This window comes from Daphnia magna, unplaced genomic scaffold (assembly GCF_020631705.1).
Source record: "Daphnia magna isolate NIES unplaced genomic scaffold, ASM2063170v1.1 Dm_contigs107, whole genome shotgun sequence".
Lineage (NCBI taxonomy): Eukaryota > Metazoa > Arthropoda > Branchiopoda > Diplostraca > Daphniidae > Daphnia > Daphnia magna.
In genome coordinates this window covers 191,384-204,476 of record NW_025533125.1, presented here as the reverse complement: position 1 = coordinate 204,476, position 13,093 = coordinate 191,384, and the positions used below count along the sequence as shown (strand labels likewise).

Below are 13,093 nucleotides of genomic sequence, written 5' to 3'. Positions count from 1 at the left end.
AACGAAAAAGAAAAAACCACAACAAGACAGTTGGAAGACCAGCCTGAGAAATAAAAAGACATACCACCAAAATAAAATTTTAATCCAAGGGATCTTACCAAAAAAATGGAACTTACCACGAAGCCAGAAAGCCAACGACTCGATGCACACAAACAACTGTTTATTCAGAACAGATCTCAAAACAAAAAACAAGACGACAAAGACTAACACAGCATCCGGCATGCACACCAGGAAAACAACAGGATTTCAAAAAAGAAATTAAGACAGAAAATTTAGAGATGGAATGTCAAAAAAAAAAATCACAGGAAAAAGCAGTCAACACCACGACCAATACGAGCCCGCAGATCACAATCACGGGAACACAATCAAGACCACAGTACCCGAGAGTACGATTTAACAATAACCACAAAACACCGCGAATCAAGCACCACGCACCGAGAACCAAGTTTTCCAGAACGAAAGCCAGCCCATAAAAAAACATAACGCCCCGAGGGAAGGAAAGTCAAGAATCAACAACGCAACGCCAAACACCTTATTCATACGGGCCACATCAAAATGGCCAACGGCAACAAACCAAAGACAATTTCAACGGCCACAGAATAATTACAACCGCGAAGGAAATAACCAACCCTCAAATTTGGGAACCCAAAACAGCCATGGCGGAATCGACTGGTGATCAGTATCAGCCACGAGTACAACCTTTCACAACACACAACCAGCGAAAAAAGGACATTACGCACAAGGAACAAAAAGGAACATTGCAAGAGAATGTGACAGATATGGCACGTATCAACCGTCAACCACGACGCAAAAAAACCACCACCATAATACCAATAGCATTAATCACTATCAAAAACCTAACTTTACGGCGGAAAACCAAACTAACGTACCCAATTAGAATTAAAAAAACAAAAGCTTAGTAGACACTGCACAGCCAGTTTAATTTCACAGCTTTATTTTAACATAAGTGATAAAAATTTAAAACAAATAAAAAACAGACCTGATATTTAGGACAGTATCAGGACAAACCAAATCATTAGGCCAATATCAATTTAAAATAACAAAAAAAGAATCATTTAATTAACCACAACTTTTATGTAATGGAAAATCTAATGAAAAGACTTAGGATTAGATTTTTGGCTAGCAATAACGTTGAAATTAACACTAAAAATAAGCAGATCAGTTAGATCACTATGGAAAACATAGTTTTCCGAAAGTATATTGCCATTGTATAGCAAACTTTTCCGAAGTGGAATAAATATCACACTAAGGCCTTTTCCAATGTAGAAGAAGAAGAACTTCCAGTAACTACAAAAGACTACATTAATTTAGAAGCTTTAGTCAATTAGATTTATCAAACCAGAAAATAAAAATAAAAAGAGGACTTAAAAACCCAATTTACAATGAAGAAAAACAAAAATGAATGGTTACTAAAAAGAAAGATGTGCAGATAAAGAACAGACCTGGTGGCTATAACAAACATTCATTAATACGGGAGCTAGCGCACCAATTAATCAGCGTCAGCGTAGAACGTCCAGCGCAAAAAACGGAAAAGAAGACGATAGATCACAAAATAAAATAATAAGAGATAGTCAAGCCCATCCAGCACAATGAATGGTTAACAAAAGGATGGGAAATGAGAATCAGACTATAGACAATTAAACAAAATAACGAAAAAAAAACCCTTACCTAGAATAGATGATACCGTAGATGCATTGTGGTTCAAAGTATTTTCAACACTGGATTTATTAAGCGGATACGCAAAAGAAAAAAAAAGAAAATATAAAACAGCCTTATAGGAATTGGACAATAGAATTCAATCGTATGCCATTGATTAACAAATTCACCAAGCACTTTCAAAGAGCAAGAGTAACATCCTGAAAATGTTCTTTTAAGTTGCATTGGTTTATATAGAGACATATTGTTTTCAGTAGTTCGATTGACGAAGTTTTTAAATTGTTGACAAAAGCGGGTTAAAACAAAACAAAAAAGCGAATTCTTCAAGAAAGTGACTATTTAGGTTACATAGTATCAGAACAAGGCATAACACCAAATCTTAAAAATTGGAATCCATTATTAATTACCCTGCACCAAAAACACAAAAAATAGTTCATTTTGGGACTCAAGTTACTATCGAATATTTATCAGAGCTTTCGCGAAAAGCCACCATGACAGCAGACAAGAAGTCAGCGAATAAATGGGGAAAACAAAGGACGCCTTTGATTAAAAAACGCCATACTAGACCTATCGAGCTACCCAATTTCACGCGCGAATTTATCATCTATATGGATGCATCAGGAACGGAATAGAGCAGTCTGGCACAAATACAACCCCACCCCAATCAGCGGATTCAGCGCGACCGACGAACAGGATCACAGTTAATCAGACGACCAGAAGTCGTCATCGCGTATACTCAAACATCGAACGACCGTGAACCAAATGGTCAACAACAGAAAAAACAATGCAACATCATCTGAGATGTATTCAGAACGACTATACGGCCGGAAGTCACGGTATTCACTGATCATCGACCTTAGAATGTTGATGAGTTGAGAGCAAATCGAACCGACAACGACTACAAGATGGGCATTGAAATTACAAGAATTTACACGTAATCGGATATCGATCTGGAAGTCACACCAAAACGCCGACACTCTTAGTCGTATCCCAATGTTACCCATTGCAAAGTAGAACGAAAACAGAACCCCAGGTTAATAATTGAGAAAGAATGGACTGAATTACACAGAAGATAACTATGCCGAAAATAATAGAGAATCTAAAAAGAACAGAACGGCAATAAAAGAAATATAAATGATATAAGTTAAATAAAACAAGAACTAATGATAGATATGGAAGGATAGTAGTCCCATTGAAAATAAAAAATCATGGAAAAATCAGACCACATATTAGCGGACATTTAGGTATAACAAAAACCAGCAAACACAAAGGCAATACCTGGCCGATATGCGATCTGATGTCCCGGCATACGTTAACAGTTGTTTAAAGGGCGAACGAAAAGCATTGGCACGAGAAAGCACCATGCAACCTTCCACCAGTAGATAGGTAGAAAGAATGCAATGGATGAGTTGGACCAATCAAGTAAGTGTTAAGGATATAAAATATTTTAGTATTGTCAGACTATGCCAGTAGATTTGTCTTTACATTTCCAATGAAAAATCAAACCGCACAAACAATAGCCAATATTCAAGTAAATAAGTTAATAACAAAATATGAAGCCCCAGAAGTCGTGTTGACAGATCAAGGAACAAATTTTTATCAAATATTGTTCAAAAATATGTAAATTATTTAAGATAAAACAGATGCGTACAACTGCATATCATCCACAAACCGATGGATTAGTAGAAAGGTTTAACAGAACGCTATGGATATGCTTGCTTGTTACGTGGTAGACGAACCCGAGGAATGGGACAGATATCTGCCATTCGTCACATTCGCATACAACACGTCTAAACAAGCAACTCTTAAAGATAGCCCATTTTACCTTTTCTACGGAAGAGAACCCATTCTACCAAACGACATTAAGATCAACCGTCATTACGAAATGAAAGGAAATCAACATGAAGAATATTCTCGTCAGTGGAAAAAGGCACAAGAATTAGCGAACCAACATTTGTTCAAAGCTCAAACGAAGCAGAAAAAGTATTATTATGACGGGACAAAAAGTGTAAAGTACAATCCAGGTGATCTGGTACTATTAAAAGCACCACCCCAAGCCAGAAAATTTATAAAAAGATGGAATGGTCCATTTAAAATCATACGCGTTTTCTCAGAAATTACGTACGAAATCCAAAACATTACAAATGAAAAACAAAAATCGATTGTTTACTGCAATCGACTTAAACCTTATGTGGCACGAGATGTTCCGGCCAAACAAGAACAAGAGATAGTCAGAGAGAAAGCAGATACGACAACCATTAGACGAAGACCAGGGAGGCCTAAAAAGCAACCTGGACTGGAACAACCCATTATATCATTCTTAGATCCAAGAATGCTATTCCCCAATCCAAAAGACCAGACTAATTCTGACTTTAGGACAACCTCACAATATAATTTAAGATCGAGAAATCAGGCATCCAATTTCTAAAAAGCAATTAATTTTTTTTAAACAGATGGAGAAAAAATTACTACTCATTTGCATCTTAACTACATTGCAAATAACCCACACAATCTTCTCGTCTGTATGAGACTGCACCTATGTTAAAACACGAGGAATTCTAGATATTAACTCACCATACTATTGCAAAAACCCCAGCACTACCCATCAACCAAGATACCTAACAAATTATACGCTAATGACTAAACAAAACCCAGTAAAAACTTGGAAAGGATGGACTTGCAAACAATGGATTAAGACTAAGAAAATAACCGGATCTTTCTGGATAGCGTCTTTGACACAGTTTATTCACAGGAAACAAAATTACCTCAGCAATTGAATGCTGGGAAATGGTAAATAATAAAAATGCGGGGTAATCTTATGCAGGCAGGAACAACAACGTTGAGTTTTACATCAACTCCTACAGGGAAGGGAAGTGGTATGCTATCAAAGAATACCATGCATTAAATTGCTTAGCGGAAGAGATAACATTAAAAACAAGAGACACCAGAAAGCTTAGTGGAAAGTCCATTTGGATTCTTAAACACCACTCAGCAAGAAGGGAGTATACACAAAATCATAACACCATAGTATGGGAGATAGATCAACGAATCATCAAATTCACAAATTATTTTTAAAGGGAAGGGTATATAGAATTAACAAACTCAATGATTAATGTGAACACTAGCCGCCTTCTAGATAATAACAAACAGATAGAAATAACCTTCTCTAACAAACCAGATATAAATAATAAAGAATTTACCCAACCTGGATTTAAAGTAGTAGGGATGTCTTTGACATTTCTTATTTTTCCAGGAGAGACGACCATAAAGATATATAAAAATTTTTAAATTTCATTACCACCCTGTGAGAACCAAGTAAATGTAGATACATTGTCTTGCAATGAATACGCAGACCCAGTAGCGAGCAAAGTAAAACGGTCGACTAATAACGAAATTGAATTTCTTGACAACCGTGCTGAAAAAGAAGCTATGGGAAAAGACTTTACAGCATATCGTATGCATGGGGTTCGATACGAATGGGACATCCTATAATAACAAACGTAGAAAAAATGATAATACTAAAAAAGATACAATTGCCTATCTCATGGTTAATGGCTCATCAATAAACACGCAAGTATCAGTCCACAACCAATATGATATCCAAGATCCTTGCCAACAGGAACAAAATTCGAATACATCGTAGATCACAGCATAAGGCTTATCAACACTAACATCTGCATCGTGGCAAATAAAACAATCAAATTATGGCAGGAAATTGCACCGAAAACACATCAAGGTGGATACTGGATTTAACTAACTACCAATGGATTTCTGAAACAGGCCTGCATCACCTTACATGATGAAGAAGAGGGGCGAGTTAGATTGGCAACACTAAAAACATGCAGTAGACAAGCAACAATTAGTGAAAGTCAACAATGGGTTATCGAAATCCTAAAAACAAACCCGGATGTGTTGGATAATTTCCCAGATGCATCCATTGACGAATTCGAAGAAATCCAGTTGGAACAGAGGACATCAGTAACAACAACCGTCAGTTCGCCAATTTTCGGAAGATTATTGAAACGGAACCATGGGAGAGGAAATATCATATGGGAACTGATAGGATGGGGACTAATGAAACATGGTAAGTCAGCCGATGAAAAATGTTTAACATACAATGGCGTCAACAAAGCAATAACACTCGAAGCATGCGATCCTAATTGGATCAAATGTCAAACAAGCCTACAAAAATGATTAACAAGTAATGACCCCTTGGTGCAATCACAAACAACCGTGGGTAACTGTAGCGAAGCCTCCAGCAAGGGCCAAGCCTTCGAATATTCCTCCGACTTCACGATAAGACCATTTAACACAAACAACTGCATTAAAGCGAACACAACGATGCTCATCCTGCACGAATGCTCAGATAAAAGTTCCATCTGGGGAACATTCGATCACACAGGACAATTAATGGCAAGTGATAGAACAGGACTTCATTCAGGCGCTTCGGACCGGAAATGCCTAACAAGACGGGTCGACAAATTATCGTTGGGACACTGTCATGGAACAAGCCAGAAACAACATTTTAGCTTCGAGTACCGGAATCCACATCAACCTAGAACATTGTCGGCAGCAGCAATAATTTCTCCACATACTCAACTCGCCTTATTTGGAAAAAATCTACCAATCTTGCCACCATTAAACCATCGTGATAAAAGGAGATTAACTATAAAACAAATGCAACGGAAGAAATAACTAAAAATTCAACCATAACGAAAAAGTCAGCAACATCCATGACTGCTACAACAGATAAATCAGTCATACCTTCCATTGCAGCCACAGTAACAACAAGTGTGAAAACAGAAACAACAACAAAAACGATTAGGCCAGTCACAACAGCATCAAAATCGACAACAACATTCAAAACAACAACGACAAAATCAACTACTACCACAAAAAAGCCGACCACAACCACAAAAAAACCGACCACAACCACACAAAAACAGACCACTACCACACAAAAACAGACCACCATCATTCAAAAGCCAAGTACTACCACACTAAAAACAACCACTATCACACAAATACCAGTCTCTAAACCCAAATCAACTACAACATCAAAATCTACTACAAAATCAACAGAAGCAGAGCAATTACCAACAATAACATCAACAACCGCATCAACAACATTAACTAGTACATCACTCAAAACGACTATCACGACACAGTCATCTACAACTACAGAAAAAGTTAACACAGAAACCACAACGACAGACACAATAAAACCAAAATCTAACCAAGCTGAAATTATTTCGTCCACCGAGCCTAAAATATCTTACACCAAGTCAAATAAGAGAACAGCCAAGCGAAACAACAACCACTGGAATAACAAAATCAAAGGATAACGAAGAAAAAGATATAGACAAAATTAAGAGACAACACAATACAACCCGAGATAAGTCAGAATTTCAAGACAAAAGTTCAAATGATCAATTTAAGGCTTCAAGACAACAAAAAAAAAATACAGCACACGAACTTGTAGTAGATGACTATCGACCGCTAAATGACGCTAATACAAGTAACGGTCTACCAAAATCCACTGAGGAGCTAAGTGACTTGATAAAATACGAGCTTGGAAAAATGCACGAGCAATACAAAATCAGTATTGAAACTGAACACGACAATAAATTGGCAAAGGCAATTCGGGATGTGTACTGCCAGTTATCAAAGATAAAACGAACGCAAGCCATAATCTTAGCCCAAACTAATGGATTGCTTGCAGCTGCCGCACTCGGACTACCAATGTGTACAAGGATTTATGGTTTTGGTCAGGCCATGACATTGCAACAATACGACCCAAAAAGGATATCACTATCAGCAAAAGAGACCAAGTGTGGGTTCCAGCCATTTTTCGTTTACGGAAAAAACAACTGTACGATCGGACTCGACGGATGGTCTATTCACCCGTATTCGGAGTGCTTTTGGAAATCACAATTGATAAACATCAACGGATATCCTTATACGTGGCAACATAACGCAACAGCAGGAGACTGGATTAAACAAGAGGCGACCATACACACCTCACATCTGGATTTAATTGCAGAATTCGAAGAACTGCACTTAAACAGTTTCGACTATGGATTAAGGAACCATCCAGCTCATGGAACAATGGAAATGGAACAGCTGAACATCCTAAATGACCTGGTTGGACGAATTAATGAAGGAGAAGGCAAAGAGTTACCTAACATCCTAGTAACAGAAGAACAGGACAATCAAATCGGAAACATGTTTTCCTGGTTTGACACATTAAAAATCATGGCTCTCTCCGCGATAGGATTCATCCTATTTCTCATCTGTCTAAGAATTTTTATTGCCTGTAATCCTATTCCACGAATTAAGAAAGGCTTCAGACGACGCAAACAATCACGTAAAGTGAGTGAAAGTGATATTCAAGAAATGGATTCCATGATACCAGAACCCATCTACAGCGCTGGAGGAGCAAATGAAAAACCGTTCATTAGGGAATTTGCACCTTTAATGATGTCAGCGACAGAAACACCAAAAGAAAACCTTACGTCGATAAACACACCGAGTGCACCAAAGAAAGGAAAATTGTATCCTATCGAAGAATTAAAATGGGAAAACGAGCAAAACAAGGAATGTATGGGAAGTCATACGACATGCAGCTATGTCGTTGGCTACGGAATGGTGTGGGAGGATCTATGCAGATGTACTCCAGAAGACCATTTGAAACGCACAATTAACAAATACCGATTTAAAAAAAAACAAAAAAAAAACAACAACACCAAACATTAAAAAAAAATGGTAGATGTAGTAAAGGATTTTATTTCCAATCAGTACTTAAAAAAACACACAAAATCAAAAACAAAAACTTAAACAAAAACAAAACCATAGTGAAAAATAGAGCACACCGACGGAAAGCAAATCAATCATCCTTAGAAAAATGATTCAAATGATTCAAAACAGCCAATCGGACTTGACGGTGCTCAAGTCGTATCTGAATCTCGGAATATGTCAGCTCCGGATATATGTTCGAAACCGAAACCGAAGGATGATAAATATCATCCCCGGATTCAGTCCACCACAAGAACCGTGCGTGCAGCAGTGGAAGAATATCGCGAAGTCGGGCGTAGCCAGGATATTCACTATATATTTAAAAAAACAAAAAAAAACAATAATAATAAATAAAAAGAAAATATAACAAAAATAAAACAAAACAAAACAATAAAGGAATTCCGAAAACAAGAAAAGGATAACACAAATGAACAAGAAGACGGATTTACTTGTAGTAGAAGTCATTGCACCAAACAGGCTGTACCACAGATACGGGAGCAACGGGACAGGAAACACCACTTCGAACCGTGTTGAATAATTCTTCGAACAACTGGACATCGGCAGTGGTGAAACGACGATATTCACAACACGGATTTGGAAACATCACCGGGTGGAAGAGTGAAAAAGTCATTTTAATTTCAGCAAGATGCTGAGAAACGAAGTCTAGTGTATACATCACGGAAAATGGGGGATTCAAAAACAACAGCAAAAACAGTCAAGTGACAACTGAAGAACAAAGAACACGCTACACCAGACTACTTCGATTGCCTTGACGCAATCTAAAAAAAAAAAAAAATAGTAAAAAATTAAAAAGGGGGGGCGAAGAAATAACATTCCATAATTCACTTTGCAGAAGAGAGAAATCGTGTACGAGACTGAAACTCTATATAAGGAGGAGTCGTTAAAATCTAGCATTTGTATATAAGATAAGAAGTTTTTCTTAAAAGGAGGGATCAATTAAACAAAACATTCACATATACTGTAAAAGCTTCTCAGACTAGAAGATAGTTAAAAGACAAAGGACATCTAATAAAACATTGACATTCAAAGCAGATTTCTTTAGTAGATAATCGTAAGCAACCTTTAGCATGTTAGGGGTGGGTACTCCAACTATATAAGAGACAAACAAGCAAGGAAAGTTTTAGTTGTATTACCAACCTTTCACGGAAAGATACATAAAAAAAAAAAATGAACCAAACCAAGAAAAACGAAGAACTAACAAATGTTGACTGGAGTGATGAAATCTTGATGACTTGGATTGAAGAAGATACCCCGCAATTGGAAATAAGTGAAACGCTACCAACAGGAAACGACTGGGAAAACGAACTCTTAGCTAATCTAATGAGTAATGAAGCTAAAGGTGAGATACAAATTAGTGGGAACGCAAGTGAAAGTACGCAGGTGTCACGGAATAAAAATATGGAAGAAGACGTAACAAAATACAGCAATAGTGAAAGCGATTGTGAATTTATGCAAGAGAAAAGTTCTATATCACCATCAGAAACGTAAGAAGAAGAAACATCATCGAGTAAAGTGGGTCACTACTACAGTAAAATAGAAAGTGACATAGACCCATCGTCGTCAGACAGTGAAATGGCCGCCAACTGTAAAGCAGTAAGGGTAATCAACAACGAAGAAGAACAGGAAACTTGGTCGTTACCAGTTCCCTTAATAACACAAACGGCCTACTGTAAAAACTGTATGATAAAAACATTCCCAGCTATGGACACGGAGATGACACGAAGAAGAATCGTCGCCATAACGATGTTGATGAAAGGAGAGTTCAACTACAATTTGCTGGAAGTATCAAGAGAAATTATCAGAAACCACCTACTAGAAGCAAGAGAAAATGGGAAAAACATAAAACAAATTCTGGACACTGTTTTCCCCAATGGAACATCATTATTACACGGGAGTGTGATAAAAGAAAGATTCGATGTGACGGATATGTTCCTTTAATACGGAGCTGATAGCAATATTTAAGAGGAGGGGATGACAATAGCACACCGAGCAGCAGCGGATAATAATGTCCATTTACTCCGTATTCTATCCCATCACGGTAACACATTCAACATCCAAAACAGCATGGGAGAGCCACCATTACTAGTGGCTATAGCTCTCAATAATATGGAATGTGTTAAATATTTGTGGATGGATCGAATTATTGTGCACCAAACGCTGGATGAAGAAACAGTGTTACGTTATGCTGCTAAATATAACAACAAATTCGTCGCGGAAGTATGTCCAGCGGAATTCATCAATAGAAGATCACGCACATCAAAGGAAACTGCGTTGCAAATAGCTGTAAGGTACAGGCACACAGATATTATAGAAATATTGTTACGTCGAGGAGCTCGAGATGATAACCTCAATACGGACGGAAGATATGCACAGGACTATATAGATGAGGAAATTAGCATTCGAAATCTATTCCGAAAATTCCGAGTGCTAAAAAGAAAAAATAAGTTTACCATCAGCCAGACATCATCTAAAAGAAAATAACACCCCATTATTTCAATCAGCACCAATGCTACAATATTTTAGACGCTTCTTATAACTATATATTTTGGCGCAATTCACGTTGCCTTCCTAAGACCTGTAGTCTGCATACAAAGGTGAAATTGGAGGACCAATTTATCCTGCTGCACAAGGGGGAAGGAATGTAACGAGCCAACTGCATTATTTACGCTTTACAGAAGATGGCAAATCTGCACGGACATTGAGTGTACGCAAGGTGTACACCAAGGAAACGCCTCACATGACCAAGTGACCACACGTCACCTCCATCTAAGCCACACCCAATGTGCCACTTGCAATTCTGTATAAAAGCAATGTTATTCGCAACAATAGTCAGAGTAGTGTCATGCTTCTTGGTTTGATTCTATTGCTATTGTAGAAGTCAATAAATACACGCCTTGCAAATCTTACAAGTGTATTCAATTGAATACAAGTATATTTTATGCTGTTTACATATAGAAGTAAAAACTCATGGTATTACAGTGTATTCACATTGAATACAAGTATATTTGATTCTGTTTACATGTTGAAGTATAAACTTATAATATCACAGTGTATTCACATTGAATACAATTATATTTGATGCTGTTTACATATAGAAGTATAAAATCATAATATCACAGTGTATTCACATTGAATACAAGTATATTTGATTCTGTTTACATGTAGAAGTATAAACTCATGGTATCACAGTATATTCACATTGAATACAAGTATATTTGATTCTATTTTCACGTAGAAGTATAAACCCATAATAATGGTATTATAGGGTATTCACATGGAACACAAGGATATTTGATTCTGTTTACATGTAGAAGTATAAAATCATAATATCACAGTGTATTCACATTGAATACAAGTATATTTGATCCTGTTTACATATAAAAGTAAAACGCATTGTATCTCAGTGTATTCACATTGAATACAAGTATATTTGATTATGTTTACATGTGGAAGTATTAACTCAAAATATCACAGTGTATTCACATTGAATACAAGTATATTTGATTCTGTTTACATGTAGAAGTATAAACTCATAATATCAAAGTGTATTCACATTGAATACATGTATATTTGATCCTGTTTACATATAGAAATAAAAACTCATGGTATCACAGTGTATTCACAATGAATACAAGTATATTGGATTCTGTTTACATGTAGAAGTAAAAACTCATAATATAACAGTGTATTCAATTGAATACAAGTATATTTGATGCTGTTTACATATAGAAGTAAAAACTCATGGTATTACAGTGTATTTACATTGAATACAAGTATATTTTATTCTGTTTACATGTAGAAGTATAAACTTATAATATCACAGTGTATTCACATTGAATACAAGTCTATTTGATTATGTTTACATGTAGAAGTATAAACTCATGGTATCACAGTGTATTCACATTGAATACAAGTATATTTGATTCTGTTTACATGTAGGAGAATAAACTCATAATATAACAGTGTATTCAATTGAATACAAGTAATGAATACAAGTGATTCTGTTTACATGTAGAAGTATAAACTCATGATATCACAGTGTATTCACATTGAATACAAGTATATGTAAGATTTTAGTTCAGCCCGTGACTGAACTTACCTTAGTAAAGAGAAAAATGTAAAGATTAAAGAAAGGAACACGGGAGCACTGGCTGCTGTCTTGACGGTGTGAGGTATATTTAGTAACTAACTGCCCCTTGCCCTGTACATTTTCCGGCCGGTAGGCCGAGGGGCGGGGCTACACAAAATAAATTGTAACATGGTGGCCTCCTAGCGAGGGCCACCCAAATCATATACAATAAAACGTGATGGAAGTCAAGTCCGTCTTCCAGCTCGTGTTGTCGGATGTTGGGAACGAGATATATTCCCAACACACTCCCCACCAGAGTCCGTGGTCCACGGCTCTTCCTGCTCGACTGGATCTGCGGCGGCCACGGGTGGAGTTGCTTCTTCTGGTTCCAATTCCGGCTCTGGCGTAGGTGGAATGTCGACGTCGTCCGGCTGATCCTCACGTAGCTCTAAGGGATGTAACGATTGAATGGCACGGTTGATAAGGTTCCCGTTCGGCGTCTTGACCATAACCGAACGGATCAACCCGTTT

The 13,093-nt window shown here is 37.1% G+C and overlaps 1 protein-coding gene across 1 annotated transcript; it reads left to right on the top strand.

Annotated features, from left to right (window-relative positions):
- The first annotated feature begins 3,562 nt into the window (after positions 1-3,562).
- Positions 3,563-7,978, top strand: LOC123466644. The gene is made up of 4 exons (XM_045166863.1): positions 3,563-3,709; positions 5,458-5,761; positions 7,145-7,869; positions 7,952-7,978. The coding sequence occupies exons 1-4, from the start codon at positions 3,563-3,565 to the stop codon at positions 7,976-7,978; spliced, it is 1,203 nt and encodes a 400-aa protein (XP_045022798.1).
- Positions 7,979-13,093: the final 5,115 nt, after the last annotated feature.